The 17,970-nt window shown below is 44.9% G+C and overlaps 1 protein-coding gene and 1 long non-coding RNA gene across 3 annotated transcripts in view; one reads left to right on the top strand and one right to left on the bottom strand.

Moving 5' to 3' along the window:
• Positions 1-17,970, bottom strand: part of FSHR (follicle stimulating hormone receptor) — a 188,118-nt gene that overhangs the window by 21,437 nt on the left and 148,711 nt on the right. The window contains exon 9 of the mRNA XM_019549338.1: positions 11,357-11,542. Coding sequence (XP_019404883.1) covers positions 11,357-11,542 — 186 coding nt within the window. The remainder of the gene's footprint in view (positions 1-11,356; positions 11,543-17,970) is intronic.
• Positions 3,369-17,958, top strand: LOC109319620. 2 transcript variants are annotated; one of them, XR_002103562.1, is made up of 4 exons: positions 3,369-3,379; positions 4,539-4,812; positions 10,596-10,599; positions 17,948-17,958. It is a non-coding gene; the product is annotated as an uncharacterized LOC109319620 (long non-coding RNA). The 2 variants fall into 2 exon arrangements; XR_002103561.1 differs by lacking the exon at positions 3,369-3,379 and having other exon boundaries at positions 3,999-4,812.

The raw sequence follows: 17,970 nt of genomic DNA, 5'->3' as shown, positions 1-17,970 counted from the left end.
GTTGGTCTGACAGGACCTTCCACTGATGAACCCATGTTGGTTGCCCCTAAGCATGCAGTCCCCTGCTGGCCCCTCCTGGATGTGTGCCAGCATAATTTTCTCGACTGTTCTGGGGATCTAGTTGGTCTGAAGGGGGGAAAAATTGGGGTTTTTCCATTCACTGTTCTGCTCAGTGCCCCCCTTTTTTACCACTGAGCGCTTGATGGATTTCAGGGTGTACTGACAAGAACCCTAAAACCCAAGTTTTGGAAGGAGGGCCAGTTAGAGGAACCTGGTGTGTTTAGAAATTGAAATGGAGCAGGGCTGTTAATGCTGCCCTATTCCAAAACTGGATGTAGAGCAATTTCAGACCATTGTGGATGTGAGATTACTTGATGGTTCTGGTGCCTTGATGCCTGGCATAGCTGCTGGTGCGCTAATGGGAGTTGTTCAAAAATAATGTTGGCACCACACACCCACATTTCTTCCCTTGCTTATTTTGTGGTGGGGTAAATTGATGGTGTGATACTTCTTGGTGGGGACTATTTCTTGGTCCAGTAAATGGCATTGTCTACTCCCCTGGGCATATGATGGTTTTCTAGGGTCATCCTCAAGCTCTTAGAGAATAGGTGGGACATACTTTGCTCTCTCCACCCCCCGCCTGCAGACCAAACGCTTTGCTGAGCTGACGCTCAGCCCACGGCCTCAAGAACTGTGTATAAACTGAAGTGTAAATATCATGGCTGTTATAATGTTAACAGATTCTATTCAACAGCCCTAGCTATTCAACCAACCCTGCTCCCATCCCACCCCACCCCACGCCACCAACCCCAGTGCACCTTTGTGATGCTGTGAGCTAAACAACCATCCTGTTGTGTCCTGTAAAACAACATGGCTTTAATGAACCCTGATGGGTTGAGTGAGGAGAACCAAATGCTGTTGGATGCCCTGGAGATGTCTGACCACAGAATGGAGGAACTTGATAATGCAGAGATGCTGCTACTGTCTGCAAGGAAGGGTTTGATGAACCTTCTACAAAGTTGCAAAGACACACCAGAATCTAATTATCCCTGACTATACCAGGAAATATACTGTGTAGGTAGAGTGGGAGAACTAAGAGGCAGTCACAGCAACAATCAAAGGGTCTGGGTCCACATGAGCAGCTCTGACGAGTGGCAGTGAATTGTACTGTTGACTTGGGATGATCAACAGTGGCTGGAGACATTCTGTATGATCAGGGAGACATTTCATCACATAGTCTTGATGCTGGTGTCGAAAATTGTGCAGCAGGATACTGTTATGTGTCATCCCATTGCACCAGACAAGAGGGTGGGCATGACCATCATGAAACTGGCTACCCCCAACAACCTCTGCTACATTGGGAATCAGTTCGGTGTGGGTTCCTGCATGAGGTATGCCAGCTGCTGCATGATATCATGGTGAACAACTTCATTTGCCTCCATAACCCCATGGAAGTTGTTGAAACTTTCAAGACCATGGAGTCTGCTAACTGTGTGGGTGCATTGGACAGCACACACATTCCAGTGTTATCCCCCTCACAGATGAGTCACTCATTCACAAACAGGAAGGGATTTGTCTTGGTGATCCTCCAAGCCATAGTGGATCACCAGAGACATTTCACTAACATTTATACAGGCTGGGCAGGCAGTGCTCATGATATGTGTGTTTTTAGAAACTCGCTGCTGCTTCATATGATGAAGAAAGGACAATATGTGCCTGGAGTCCCTGATACAATGATCTGGGGTGTTTCTGTTACAGCTTCCTGCAGTTACTTGCACTCTGAACAGTCGGCGCTGGGGTTGCGTCAGGGCATGGGAGGAGATGCTGCCTGAGGGGGAAAGGAGAATGACATTTAGGGGTATGTGAAGCAGGCCCTATTTAATTTGGATTTGGATTTGGCCTGAATCAGGGACAGTAATTTTATTTGTTGATTTAGATCACTGTGCCTGATTTGATTTGGCTGAATCTGAAGCTGAAGATCTGATGCTGATTCAGACATAGACAGAGCTTTCTAAGTTTTTTTCTATATACCTTGAGGTATCAGTGTGGCTTGTGAACGCTGCAATGCTGGAGCATCCCACAGCAGTGTGTGTGTGTGGGGGGGGCCTCCACATACTTGACAACAAACTCAGAAGTGGACCAGAAGTACTTCCAGTCCACTTCCAGGTCTGCCAGGAAGCATACAGGGGGCTCAGTGATTGGCCACAGGGGGACCCTGGTTCCCCCCAAACCAGAAGGTACCAGTCACCAAGCCAGGAGGGCACAGGGAGGCCCCCCCACATGCTCCCTGGCAGACCTGGAAGTGGACCGGAAGTGCTTCTGGTCCACTTCTGGGTCTGCTGCCAAGCGTGCTGGGGAGTCCCCCATGCTTCTGTGGGATGCTCCATTCACCCCAGCATCGCAGCACTCATGACCCCTGCTACTATGTAGAAAAAACATTTACAGTTGTCTCTATGTCTAAATCTCTGAATCTTTACAAATCTCTTCAAATTGATTCAGAGGGTTCCAATTCGATTCGGAGAGATTAAGGGGTCCTCTGATTTGATTTGGATTCAGAGGTTCAGCCACCGAATTGGGCTGAATCGAATCAGAGACCGAAGTTTTGCACAGCCCTTATGACATTGTCAGGCTGCCAGACTGCTTGGTGCAGTGCTGGATCCCCAGCCCAGGGCCACAGGCATCACCTTGCTTCCTCCAAGCCCGTGCCAGGGCCTGATTCACTCCACCACCATACTCACAAATTGGTGCCTGACACCCGATCTTTTATCACATCCCTAGCCTCCCTGGACCTGGGGAATCCTGGGACCAGGTGGGTGCCATTTGCTGTGAATGACAAATGAAACTGCCTCCAGGCACCCATGTTAGGCAGCCAAGCGGTTATTATTCTTTGCATGAACCAGGGGTGGATTATGGGTGTACAGGGCACTTGGGAGACAGGGGCAGCATGGCCCAAACTGGAACCCAGGCCAGAACCATACTGGGTGGGCAGGTGGGAGGGGGGTCTGTGTAGGTGGTCACTGCTTCCTGGGGCTGTCTGTTGCCTTCAGTGCTAGAACCGGGTGGCCACAGTTTTACCAGGAAAATGAAACCACCCTCAGGCACCTAAGTGAGCCAGGGGCAGTACAGCCCTGGCAGGTACCCACACAGCATGTCTCTGGCCAGGGTGCCTCCCTGGACTGTACTGCCCCTGGCTAACCTTACTTAGGTGCCCAGGAGTGGTTTCATTTCCTGGTAAAATACATGGAAATAATTAATGAAATTACTGAAACGACAATCAATTTTAATTTGTAATTAATGAAATAACACCAGTTTCAGTTAGGTAGAAATGCCCAGAGATTGTAGTGCTAAAGTAAAGCCAAAAAGGTCTTTGGGTGACCTGGTCAAAGAAAATTGACCAGCAGCCACAATCCCATAATGCCTAGGCAAAGTGTGGACAGGTGACATAGACATGCCCCACCAGTCTTGCAACATTTTTGCATCAGACTGAGGGGTTCGCATGGGTCATTTTGGGGCCAGGATGGGTTGAGCTGAGATGGCGTCTATCTGACTCTGAAGCCACTATATACATCTTAGGGGCATGCTGGTGATGGACCCCATGGGACACCCCTCATAGTTGAAGGTACCCCCCTATATCAAAATCACACTAGACCCCACTTCAAGGGAGGCCCCCCAGCAACAGCAGCTGCCAACCATAAATCTGATGTCACACAGAGTGCTAAGGCACTGCGTGCATTGATTGAAAAAACTGAAAGTTAGGAAAATAAAACTTTAATTCAAATTTAAATAAATAAACCAACAAACGGTGAAAGCTGAAACCCTGCCCATTACCCACTCCCCTAATACACAACTGGAAAGCAGTAAATAAAATGAAAAATGTAAAATGCCTTTTTTTAAATCTTTTGCCTCTCAAAACAATGAATCCCAGCAGTTTAGGGGCAACCCTCTTGCAAAGAACTGAGGCGGCCCTCTTGACAAAGTGACAGACCATCATTCTGTAGGGAAAGAAAGAAGATGTGGGGGTTTGCCCCATACTGCCAAACTCATTTTCCTCGCTTCCCCGTATAAAAGATTTTTCCAAGGGAGATTTCCTCAAGATTGCTCTGAAAATACCTAAACACTCAGTGTGGCTAAATATCCTTGTGCAGGCATCGGCCATTGTCAAGTGAGGCACAGCTGAAGGGCAATTGGGAGAGAGAGACGGCAATTAGCCTGACATGTTCCGATGTATCCTAACCTGTACTTTCATGCTTTCCCCGTTACCAGATGCCCAAGCTCCACCCTCCCTGCAATGGAAAACTTACCACCAGCTGCACTTCTGCCTCTGGCTCCTGTTCTAGATATTGCAGCTGATGGGGCAGGGAAGGGGGCTGGGGAGGGTGTAGTGGAGGTAAGGGGCAGGGGAGGCAGACCCACAGTGAGTGATGGTAGCATCACCACTGTGATAACTTGTACAGGAGGGGTGAAGGTTGTACAGCAAAGAGGAACAAGAATGGGGTGGGAGGGATGGTAGCAGAGAATGGGGGAATGGTGATAGTCAGGCCTTGCTGGATCTGAGCTCCTTGGTCACCTGGAATCCATGGTTGGGTGGGTGGTTGGATGTCCTCTGGGTTGAATCGGTGTGTGTATGCTTCTCGGTTGTTTGACCCAAAACTGCTGCTCTGTGTTTCTCAAAGAAGAATGCCCAGTGAACTTTTGGGGCAGGGGGGTATTAAAGTACAATGAGGTGTTAAATGCTGAGAGCAGAAGACAGTCAACAGGGCCAGAGATGACCTTCCCTGTTGTTGCAAAGACCCCTCGATGCCTGACATAGCTGTTAAGGGCAAAAGAAAGCACTCCCAGCTGACCATGCTAGGTGCCCAAGCAATTATGAATTCCTTGCAAGAATCAGGGCCAGATTATGGGCTGAAATAGCCACTGGGGAGCCAGGGGCAGCACGGCCCAGGTGGGCACGCTGGTCAGGGCCATGCTGGGCAAGGAGGAATGTTCGTGGAGGTGGTGGGCACTTCCTGCAGTGCTGGGACGAGGCAGCTGCAATTTGCTTTTTACCGGGCAATGAAATTGCTCCTGAGTGCCTAAGTAAGGCGCCCAAGTTGTTTTATATTCTTTGCATTAAGAAGGGGTGGATTATGGGCCAACAGTGCCACTGGCAATCAGGGTCACCCCCTGGGGAGCCACAGGCAGCATGGCCCAAGTAGGCACCCTGGCCAGGGGTGTCTGTGCAGGCAGCAGCTGCTTCCCAGGGCTGGGGTGAGGCAGGTCCTTCCCCCACGCAGCAGCAGTTTAAAAATATGTGTAAAAAAGTAATGAAATTAGTGAAATGACACTTAATTAAATGTTTTAAGTTAATGAAATCACAACCGTTTTGGTCAGCTGTACATGTCAGCGACCTGTGAGCTAGACATCACCAACTGGTCTGTAGCAGGGATGAGCAGTTTGGCGGTGCCCCCCGCTGCAATTCAGTACCGGAGAGATCAGCAGGGTGGATTGATATAAGGCAACTCCTGCAGTAATTTACTGTGAATAGTGCACTGAGATTTATTCAATTTAAGAGCTGTAATTACACAGTGACAGAACAAATTAAAACTCACCTTGTCAATTTTGGGGGCATAGAATAAACCCATTTAGTTTAGTGAGGACTAAACCCTTATCACGTGTACAAGCACCTTTGTATTATAATTTCTCTCTGCTTCTTATACTCTGCTTTCTGCACATCCTTTCACAGCATCGGATTAAATGAACTTGGGTGCACAAAAGCTTGTGCTCTCTCTCTATGTATCTAATTTAGTTAGTCTACAAAAATGCATATCTACCCTGCCTGCTAAATAGACCAATGTCAGATAAGGACTTCCCAGAGTGGAGAAAGTGCTCCAAGAAAGTGTGGAATCACATGTCTAGGCTATCTTTTATGGGTTGGTGCAGTGAGATCTTAGGGCCAACTTTATGGACTTATGTACGTGGTACATATCCATGAGGATCATGTAGGGGCAGGGAGAGACAGGGTTTAAGACGCTTTAATTGCTCTTCACTTGTATTGCTTTATGGGGATGATGTATGCTTTACCAGATGCTCTATACAACTTAGAACAGCATCCACAGCAACTGTAACTTGTATCAGTTGGCCACTATCCAAAGCAACTGCTCTGGGAAGTGGGGATCATCAGACTGCATATTGCTTCCTCAGGTGCTGGGATGGAAGATACATAGGAACACAGAAAGCAGCTTCCCCCATCTAAAAGTTTCTCCAATGCAGCAGAGTTCCCAGACCACGTAATCACTATTAGCTTAATGTTGTGCCAGTGGAGCATCTGGAAAGGGGCCAAAGATCTTGTCCTAAATGTCTTTGAAGTATTCTCATGTAAAGGTCAAAAGGCCCAACCTTTATCTAGACCCAATCCTAGATAGACTACATTATCTAGGATATCAAATAGATAATGTTGATCCTTCCAAATATCCTGTGATCTAATCTTGAGAGGGAAAGTAATGAGTCTTGTAATAATATATGACGAAGTCAAGTAACACCAGGACTCTTATAACTATGAATAATAATTTCTCTACCACTGATCAAGAGGAGTCATTGATCAAGAAGTCACCAAAATAAGGTTGATCACACAAGTCATTAACAACTCTTCAAAACAACTGTACTGTCCTGAATACACACAACACATGGACCAGCTTTAAGCAATAAGCTTTTAAATGGAATCAGGTATATCAATAGTATTTGAAGACTAATGTTTTAGCTACATTTCTTGTCAATGTCCAAAAGGCTCAAATTCAGACAATGTCACCATTCTTTTGATTTGAAATGTGTATATTTTAAAAACTGTCCAGTCCAGAGCAGCTCTTATGTTTCCCAGTTATATCATTGTTAAAGAACAGGATGGACTAAATCACATCACTGGTTTTAATGATTTTGTTTTTGCATTTGCAGTGTCACAGGAATAATCAGGACATGGAGGTTGGAGGCATAGTGATACAGTGGTCACAAACAGAGCTGAAGGGTCAAGGCAGAAGGAGCAGACAGGAACAAGACAGAGGATGCAGGCTGAGAAAAGGTTCAGGCAGGAACAAGCCAAAGATCATGAAACAGACTAGGAATCAGGAGCACTGGGGCTAGACAGAGGGGAAGCTCTGTCTATGTTGATGCAAGTCCTCAATGTACTGCAATGGACTGCTTACATACAGTAGTCACAACCAAGTACTCTATATAAAGCTGAGGGCACTCAGGCAGCCAGCAGGCAGTCCCATCCAGGCTATCAGACAAATTCCTGACATGTAGTTTTAAAGTATTTATCATTTTATTATAGAAAGGATTACTAATTCAAATATGTTCATAAATATAGCATTTATACTCTGTAACCTTTATGCTTTATATAACTTTATTCTCCTTTTTTGCTAAGCAGGATGATATGCTGTACACCTGTACATTTATTTGAGTAATTGACTTAAAGATGTGAATTTATATTTTTAATTTTTACTATTTTTATTGAGTTAGAAAATGGTGAATCATCCATTTCTCCTTCATAAGAAAATTAAAGTTTTACTCAGTATTTGTGCCAAGTTTTATTTTGATGGAGATTAAAATCTAAATAAACACACAAAAGCATTATTCTGAAATAGATTTTTTACTAGTTATGTAAAGCTACCCTAAATGTTTTGGATAAAAGAAATACATGTTTGGTACATAAAAATAAATTTTGGTTGATTACACAATGAACTTATTACCTGTAATGAGGGAACTGAACTAGTTGTTTCTAGGTTCCATGGCCTTCAAGATTTTAGAGCTAGTGAATCTCCTACGATCCCTGCTGACTTCCTGCCCCTGGGGCGGGGGGCTGGACTCGATGATCCTCTGGGGTCCCTTCCAGCACTAACGTCTATGAAATCTATGAAACCTCGTCCTTTTACATCTAATTTATGTAGTTTGGAAGAGGAAAGCAAGCCCTCCTGCTTTTCAAGCTCCTCATTGTTTTCTCATGTTTGAATTAATTAATCACTAAGCTGAGCTAATTGTATATGCTGATATGAAGAGAACAGTCTCTCTGTGATTACAAAAAAGACTATTATCAAACGCTGGTTTTGTTTTGTTTCTCGGTGCTTAGGTGATGAATTTAATCATTTCAGTGGTTTGACTTCCTTCAAAATGTTGGCAGCAAATGTATATCCAATAATACCATTTTTTATTTAAATTATTTGAATAGACTCAGTCCTTCACACAGGTTTTAAGAATTAAGCAAGTTTATTTTTGCAAAGGAAAATGCATTTTATTTAAATAAAATCTATTTTAATTAAAAACAAAACCTTTTTTTCACTTAAATAAAGAATATCCTGTCTGATAAGTGATCTTCAGAATTCATCTGCTCAGCTCCCTTGACTGGAATCTGGAACTGTCAGTAGTTTAAAACAAATACTTTTTTGACAAAGTTTGTTTTATGCATTCTTAGGGTTCAGCAGGCATTGATTTGGGGTTTTTGGTCCTGTGTTTAGGCACATAAGCTTTTTTTTTTGGATCTTGCTCCTGGTCCCCTGATAAGAAGTGGGATCAAAACACACTCTTTTTTCCTGCCTTCACTATTTACACTGTGGGGAATTATGCAATTATGTGCCTGTGCAGTTTTGCACATAAAAGGTATGACTGTGAATAATTGCATAATTTTTCATAATTTATCCTGGGTGGGTTCTGTGCCTCCACCTCTGCGGGGCTCCTGCTGCTCCAGCTGGGAGCTCCATGTGGAGGCATCGAGCGTGGTGGTGCACAAGTAGCCAGCTGGTGAGTGGGGAGGGGAGCTCTTGCCTACAGAAGAAGTGGGGTGGGAGTTGTTCACCATAGGGTGCATAAGCCCTGCTGCCAGTGGCAGCAGCAGGAGGCAGAAGACCCTTAAGGCACCCATGGCTGTGGCAGGCAGAGGCCCTTGGCAGCACATGTCTCCAGGTGAGTCCTGGGGGCTGCATATGGTGACATGGAGCTGGCCTGGCTGGCCTGCTGGCACATGCCTTCAACCCAGACCAGGCATGCTTCATGCTAGCATGTGGGGCTTGCAGCACTGCAGGTAGGAGCTGCATACCATCGAGGCGAGCCGGCTAGCTCCATGCCTAGTGGGGTGCCACACATGGAGGCATGGAGCCTGCCTGGCCCAATGGCACACAACTCTGTGCCTTCATATGTGGCTTCCCACTGGAGTGCTGGAAGTCTCACATGGAGTCACAGAGCCCACCTAGCCCAATGGCACATGGCTTTTGGTCCAGGAGCCATTGGGTTGGGCCAGCTCTGTGCCTCCACATGGGACTTCCAGCACTCCTGTGGGAAACTGAATGTGGAGTCATGGAGCCTGCCCGGCCTGATGGCGTGTGGCTCCTGCTTGCAGTGCTGCAAGTCCCACATGCTGGCATGGATCTAGCTTGGTCTGGTTCAGAGGTGTTTGCCAGAGGGCCTGACCCGGCCAGCTCCATGCTGCCACATGCAGCCCCTGGAACTCAGAACATAATTTTGAATTTTTCTGTGCCTAATTCCCTGGGGTATACCTATTGGCTGGTTGAAGGGGCTTTTTAAAGTGTTGAAGCCTTATTATCTGCAGCTTTTAAAGACAAGATCCTAGACTGCAAGTATAACATAACAATTCCCATGCCTTTAAGAATGTTCAGCAGGAGGACAGCTCGCATCAGTATAAAGAGTTTGCACAGATGCTGAACACAACCTACTCTTTATACATTACATAATGTCAGGAGTTTTATAAATTGATTAAACCACTTAATGTGCAAAATTTTAAGAATACTCAATGAGCTAAAAACACTCAGTGAGAACCCTTGAGATCTGGAGTCCTACTGTATCCTACTAATGACAAATCAGAACACCCAAGAAAACTGATTTAAGAGTATGAAAATGCCTGACAGTTGACTTCATTGGGACTCCACAGAATACACACCCTGCACTAGATGTTCCAATTTAAGGATGATCAGAGTATACTGATGTAGTGCATGTATACATGTGGCTAGTTAAACCATGCCCACAAAATATATGACATCAGTGTACATTCAGTACATGTATGTGTGTGCCCTTATTCCTAGCATGCCTCATGGTTATTGAGGTTGGCCTTCAAAGGGGGCTTGCTTAACAGGGAGAGGAGCACTTCTGAGTGAAATCCCAGTGGAAGAATGGCCCCTATGAGTGCTGGTTGCTCAGCTAATGTAAATTTGTGTAACTCCACTGATGTTATGACAACCGCTGAGGATTGAATTAATGAATCACTGAATTACAGAATTCATGTAATATGGATTCTGTAGCAGATATACAAATATATACCTATACTTACAAATATATACCTATATATTCAAATAAAGAAACATATCACCTTATATTCATATATATCAGTGGTTCCCAGCCAGGGAGTGGGGTGCTGTGAGACCCTTTCAGGGGTGCCACAGAGCCACTTCTGTCACTGTGTTTAGGTGGAGCTTTACAGCAAGTCTATGCTTCCAAGGGGGGCAAGCTAAGTGGATTGGGAAGCAGCTGCAGTAGGAGTCCTTCCACAGCCCTTCCTGGTCTATCCAATACCCTCCCACCTGGATGCAGAAATGGGGGACAGTTCTTCCTGGCCATAGCTGGGTGATGAGGACATGAGCTGCAGGTGCTGACTATGTGGAGGACACTGGAACAGAGGCAGTGAGTGGGGGGGGGGGCGGTGCTGGAATGATTGCAGAAGATAGAGAAGTCTCTGCACTCACTACAGGCTCACCCAGAGGTTGTTCACTTTGGCAGGGCAGATGGGCTGAGCTGGGCCAGAGGGAACCTGGCTCCCCCACCCCTGCTGTGGGGTAACAGCCCCTGTGAACCTTTTCACAGGGGCAGCCAAATTAAAGTGTTTACAACTGGGATCTACTTGCAGATCCTGGCCCCTGTGAGAGGGTTAACAGAGAGGCTGAACAAGGCTGATGAGAGAACTCTGTCCTGGGTCCACAGCGTAAGCCTGCAGCTCCTGGGTGAACCCACACTGTGGCAAGTAAGACTCTGCCTGGCCTCCCACACCTCTTTTCTTGCTCTTGCCACAAGCAATTCCCCCTTCCCTCCACCTCCACCCCTTGTCCAGGGCACAACACTAATGAGGGATGTTGTTGGAACAGTGGTCCCAGCAGGGGGTGCTACCAAGTTCAGCAAAGTTATGGAAGGTGGCTTGGGTCTAAAATAAGTTGAGAACCACTGATATGTTCATATAATATGTATTCACTTATGTACCTGTATTGTAGATCCTTTGGTGGAGGAAAAACCTCCCATACCTACATTGTCTCCTTGGTGTATTGTTAACAAGCAAGTTTCATTATTTAGTCCATCACAAAGAAAGGCTAAGAAAAATGAAATTACTCACATTTGTCTTTTCCAATTTGCGAATGCACAGCAATGGCTAGGATAGGTGAGATTTGCTTCAATCAATGCAACAAACTTCTCCAAGGCAGGAAGCTTTTTTAAATTGTATGTAGACCTTGCTCTTAGCTTCTTTATATTTTCTAATCCATGGCTGGGCAGGAAACTGATTCTTGTCCTTGAAATATCCCTTTAAGAAGATATAGAATAATCTCAGTGCAAAGCAAATTCCCTGTATGAATTCACTTGTTTTAGAGACATTTTCGACTCCTCTGAATGTCTTGAGAGACTAGAAAGAAGCTGTCTGAATATACATATTGAAAACAGGATCAAGGGATAAGTTTCTAGTCTCTCATTTCTTAAATCTGACATTTGCATTGGAAAGAGTCTAAAATCACTGACATGGAACAAAATGAGAGATGACTTGGACAGGTAAGAAATGTCAAAAACAGTCATGGCCTGGCCTTAGAACAGAGAAGTTATGCTTAATAAATATGATTAATTTTCCTTGAAAGGGTGACTCTGAGAGTTACAAGGTTGAAACTTTAGACAGGCTACCCAGGCTTCAAGCGGGTTTGCAACATGGCTCTGTATTAAAGAAAACAAAGAAAAAACAAAAAGTCCTGCTTATAACATTAGCAAGTGACTATTGATGGTGAAAATCTAAACTTGATAAAAAATTGTCTTAGTAACCAAAGTTGAAATGTAGGAATAAATGGATGTAAATCAGAGGGAGGGAACTGCCAAGAAAAGAAACTCAGACTGGTGTCTGGGCCAATCTTGTTTCAATTATATATCAATGGAATGAAGGAAAGAACGAACATCAAAGTGCGCATAGCTGCAGATGATGCGAAGCTGACTGAGTTTCATAGATTTCATAGACACAGTTTGTCAGAGCCAAAGAAGAGAAAGACAGTCCAAAAGGACCTGGATAAATACCACAAGAGACTTGAGCTAATATTCATTAGAGACAACTATCAAATAGTATATCTTGATTTAAAAGAAAAGAGTGAAAATTTACTGTATAAGTAAAGATAACAGTTATTAGCACTTTAAAATCATTAGCTTGAGGTGAGGCAGAATTTAAGAAATAACAAAACAAATGCAACAATCAATGAAGAACATATACTCAGGGCTGGTGAATTCACACCTGAAGTATTGTTAAGTGCTGCTAAACAGGAGCAATACTGAGGAACAGTTAAAAATGGAGAAAGCCACATGTTGGCCAGTGTAGGCGCACATAGGGGTTACAGTTGTGAGGAAAATTAGTTTTTGCATTTTCCAGAAAAAATAGGTTTAATATTTGCCAAAAAAAAAAAAAGATTAAGGGAGGACAGAGATAATAAGCCTTAAATTGCCAGGAGTAAAAAATAACAAAATATTTCCAAAGGATAACAGGTTCAAAAGCAAAAGAGCACAGACTGAAGCTAAGAAAGGGACAAAATTATGGACATTTATTTATGTGGAAAACTGTGCAGAATGGGCTATCAAAGGCAGCAATGGAGGCTGAAATGACAAATGTATTAAAAAGAAAATTAAATTGGCACTTAGCAGAAAAAAATATGCTCTTCTTCTGCCCACCTCTAGAGCAGTGACCATCGGTGAGTTGAGAGTCTATGACCTGTTTGGGAGCTGATTGTTAGGCATCCTTTGTCCAATGCAGCTAGTACTGTATAAACATGGCTTCAATGCTTGTGGTATTTGCTTGAGCCAGAACTTTAGCATTTGCTTTGCTGTTGTTCCAGTTGATACGGAAGATGTTCTGAAGACATAATTGATGGTGAGGTACCAAAGCTTTTAGGTGTTTCTCATAATCCATGTTTCACACCCATATAAGAGGGTAAGAATGGCAACAGCTTAGTAGATGAGAAGCTTGGTTTGGGGCCTGATGCCACGATCATCAGACACAATTTCAGAGATGTCCAAAGGCAGAAATTCGGGTGTTGAATACTGCTGTCTGTGTTTATTTTGGCGAAGGGTGGCTACCAAGTAGGGCAAATGTTCAGCATTCTTAAAGGATTTCCCCCTAATTATTCTTTATGGAGGAGTAGCTGATTGGTTTGGGGGGGAGGGTTGGTAAAGTATCTTGGTTTTTGTGAAATTGTCAGTGAGTGGTTCACAGGTGTTAAGTCAGTTGCATTTAAATGGCTAGCTATAGAGCGGATAGCTATGGTGGTGCTCTCTGTGAGAGCCCAGAGGGCACTCCCCAGGGGTGTATCCCCAGCCAGAAACGCAAACCACCCCACGCAATCACGTTGACCCTGTGGTGGGAACTCCCAGTCTGCACCAGCACAGTTTTACCTCCATGCCAGGTGAAGCAGATTGGGGCTAATCAATGGCACGGACTATATCTGGGTGGACCCAGAGGAGCATCACAGGAGCCGGGGCGAGGAGCCACAGAAGGAGAGGCGGGGGCAAACCACTGGGTGGAGGCAGAAGAAGCGGTGACACCCTCACTGTGAGAGTGAAGCGGAGAGTGGAAGAAGCAGGGCAGTGGAGGGGAATCCGGGGATAGCCCTGGGAGCAGCAGAGGCGGTGGATCTACCTGAATCTACTCACTACAGTGTTCCTTTTGGTTCTTCGTGGGTTTTTTTCTCTTTCTTCCACCTCTGGTCAGGGAGTCTGGATGAAAGACAGGTGCCTACCCCAGGGAAGAGGAGCAGGGACTCACCTCCAGCTACCTTCATGACACCCTCCGGCGGGGGGTGGTCACTCGTCTGGAATGCTGAGAGCACACTTGTCTTCGAATGTACCGAAAAGGCTCTCTGCCATGTGGTAGTGCTAGATACCCCAAACTTCGAGCTACCTTTTACCTTACAGACAGATGCTTTGGAGAGTGCATTGGGTGCCATGCTGTCACAGGAGATCGAAGGAAAACCTCCTGTCCCATAGCCTACGCTAGCCGGAAATTAAATCCCCAAGAAAGAAGGAACACCACCATTGAACGTGAGCGCCTCACCATAAAATGGGGCATTCAGTACTTCCAGTACTACGTACTGGGGCAGGAGTTCACTCTCTTCACCGATCATGCACCCATAAGGTGGCTGAAAATCAAGCAAACTGACAATGCTCGCATTACCTGGTGCGCTCTAGCCTTACAGCCTTTTAGTTTTAAGATTGTGTACCAGGCTGGAAAAACTAACATTGTGGCTCATTTCCTTTCAAGATGCCATGAGGAGGAAGATAGAATGGATTATGGGGTGACAGATGTGGATCTGGTCATATTGAAACCCCAGGGCATAAGTACGCCTAACAGCGAGTTAAGGGGGGAGGTATGTGAGATCCCAGAGGGCATTCACCAGGGGTGTATCCCTGGCCAGGAATGTGAACCACCCCACACAATCACATAGACCCTATGGTGAGAATTCCTGATCTGCACCAGCACAGCTTTATTTCCACATCAGGTGAAGCAGATCAGGGATAATTGGTGGTGCAGACTATATCTGGAGGCTGCGGGTGGACCCAGAGGAGGGCTGCAGGAGCCAGGGTGAGGAGCCGCAGAAGGAGAGGTGGGGGCTAGCTGCCGGGTGGAGGCAGGAGAAGTGGTGCCACCCTCACCATGAGAGTGAAGTGGAGGATGGAAGAAGCAGGGCACTGGAGGGGAATCCGGGGACAGCCCTGGGAGTGGTGGAGGTGGCAGATCCACCTTAATTTACCCGCTGTGGTGTTCCTTTTGGTTTATTGTGGTTTTGTTTTTCTCTTTCTTCCACCTCCGGTCAGGGAGTCTGGATGAAAGATGGGTGCCTGCCCCAGAGAAGAGGAGCAGGGACTCACCTCCAGCTACCTTCATAATTGAAGAGGGGCAGGCAAGACCCTGAGCTGCGAAGATGGCATCTGCCGGGCTGATGATGTCTGAGGGAATCCCCTGCCACGGGAGCAGCACTTGCTGGTAATTAAGTCCCTGCTATGCAGCTTGAAGGTCCCAGGGAAGAGATCTGGGCAGGGAGAGTTGATCAAAGAAGAATCCGGGGCAACGACCCCACGTGAGCGAGCACCTGACTGGGAAGACCCCTGAGGCCAAGAAGCCCAAAGGTCAAGGACTCTTTTTTCCTTTAAAATATTTGTATATAAAAAAAGGAGAAGAAGGAATCAGAAAGTTGACTCCAAGTTGGTCCTTTCTACACTCCCAGAGTCAGGCCCCTTTGGGGTGCAGGGTTGCCCCTTTGATTAAGTTGGGCAGGAGACAGGCAGTCACCACCTCCCTTTTTCAAGATCTTTTATATCACCAAAGTCATGGTAGGCGGTAAAAGAAGGGGCGTTGAATCCCCTCCAGCTCAGCCAGAGGGGCGCAGCCGCCATAGAGGCTGGTGAATGTCAGCAGGACGTTGGGGTGTTTGCCCTTACACGGTGATGGCCTGACACTCTCTTTTACCTAGAAGTTACAAGAGGACCACTTTACAGCCTTAGCCGGTTTGTCAGAAGCCAATGAGGAATAATCTGTCTGGACTGCCTTACACCTCTGCTCTCTCAAATCACTTGGAGACTTATTAGGCACAACAAAATCTAATGAAAAGAAATAGTGTTGTCAGACAATAATCTTAGTTAGTTTTAAACAGTTAGAAGAAGGGGTGGAGAGGAATAGAATAGGAGGACAGTGATTGGTTGATCCATGTTTCAAAGAGAAGAGGGTATTGAAGTGGATACTAACAACCTTTTGTGGCTAAAAGTTTCCTTAAGGTTGGGGTTGTGGGGCAGGTCTCTGAGAGGCTCTAGTGAGAATTCCGTCTAATAAAAGCTAATGTTAGCCACTACACACAAAAGATGTTTAACTGATTATACAATAAAAGAGCTGAAATAGGAAGCTAGGAAAACTCAAACTGGAAATAAACTGCACATTTTTATAGGGTGAGTAATTAATCATTAGAATGAGTTGCCTAGGGATGTGGTGGGCACTCTGTCACTTGAAGTCTTTAAATCAAGATTGGACGTCCTTCTGAAAGAAGTGCTCTAATTCAGCCTGAAAATACAGGCTTGGTGCAGAAATTATGGGGTGAAACTTCAGAGCCTATATTGGAATGCAGACTAGTTCTAAAATGGTTCTAAAGTGCTTCCTTCTGAGGGTAAAATATATATACCTATGAACCTTGTATTTTAATACAAAATACAAATATGTTGATTGCCAACCTGATATTGGTTTAGCCTTAAAAAGGGTTGAACCACTTTACCATTATGTCTAATAAAATACAGAAGTCTGCACCACAAATGTGATTTGTCCAACTCTGTTTTTCCCAGAAAAGTTGCTATTGTAAGTCAATCATTTCCCTAAATGAAAGCACATTTCTTGTGTACACTATGATGACAGATGAGTAGAAGACTTCTTTTTATGATCTCAGGATAAAAAGACAATTTGCCATCTATAGAATGGTAGATACACTAGTAATGGAACAGAAAAATTCTGATACAAATAACTCACTGTTAGAGTTTGAACTATCAAATGAATCTGAACTATAGCCAAATCAATTTGATAAACTATCAGAATATGATTGTATCACCTAGAGCTTGCAAAGGCAATGCATTAACTGATCCAAGGCTCAGGCCCAGGAAAACAATGCTTTATAAGAAATGATTTTCCCCATAGAAACATCAGTTATGTTGCTGATGAAAAGATGCTTCAGTAATAGGCTCTTTCAACAATGAACAGCACAGATGGGGTACACAGAAGAGTAACTATCTAGTGTTGAAAATGGGAGAAAAATTGTGAGGGGACTTATGACATGGTGCTTTACATTACATCCATACTGAGTATCATAGCAAGGTGGAAGAGCCTGGAGAGTGAAGATATGAGGATGACAGAAGAACCCAGAGTTAGTTGAGTTTTTAAAGAAATCTCTTTTTTTAGGCTTCCTAGCCACACTAGTCCTCAGTTCTGGGAAGGGCAGCTAGGCATAAAGAGTGCTCCCTATTCCATCTCTCAAGTGCGAGCTTTCCACAGTTGCAGTTTCCCTTATATTTACTTGAGTGAGTCAGGCTCATATCTTGCCATATTAATGCATGCTGAATGTGAACCCAAGGGTAGAGAGAAAAGTTCATGGGAAAAATAATCATGCCCCTTTCTGTTCCTGGTTACATGAGATTGTAACTAGAAGCATAAGTGACCATTCGCACCTCCAGGGAGCCTCAGACAAGTGCTAATCCTGGGCCTTGGCAAACGGTGATAGAGATCTACGAGAGCCTCTGTGATTAAAGTGTGAGGACAACAGCCCAGTGAAACTGCACAGAATGTAAGTTATGATTTCATCCAATGCAGCATGCCCTCCTTGATACAATATACACTGTCCTAACTCTACTGATTTCAGTAGCCGTTTGAGAACCAGCAGTGCTTGAGGATCTGCTCACTTAGGTTTGGATTGTATCAAAGTAGCACAGAAAAATGAACTTTTGCAGAGTGCACTTGAGTTACTACATGACAGAGGCTATAAAACAGTGGCACTAACGCTCACAAGCTCTGTATAGAAGTATAAAATCAGTCCCACTTTTTACATATGGTACCTTCTTTAAAACCTTCGGACTTGACCGCTTCTGCATTTTTGAGCATTTAAAATTCAGGTTTGTATCCATATTTGAAGTTTGCATACTTAGCCCACTTTGAACAGAGAAGTACTAATGAGAAAAACAGCA

The sequence above is a fragment of the Crocodylus porosus genome, unplaced genomic scaffold (genome assembly GCF_001723895.1).
Source record: "Crocodylus porosus isolate Cpor-Errol unplaced genomic scaffold, CroPor_comp1, whole genome shotgun sequence".
Taxonomy (NCBI): Eukaryota; Metazoa; Chordata; order Crocodylia; family Crocodylidae; genus Crocodylus; species Crocodylus porosus.
Note: the sequence above shows the minus strand (reverse complement) of the source record. Positions and strands in the feature narration are given on the sequence as shown.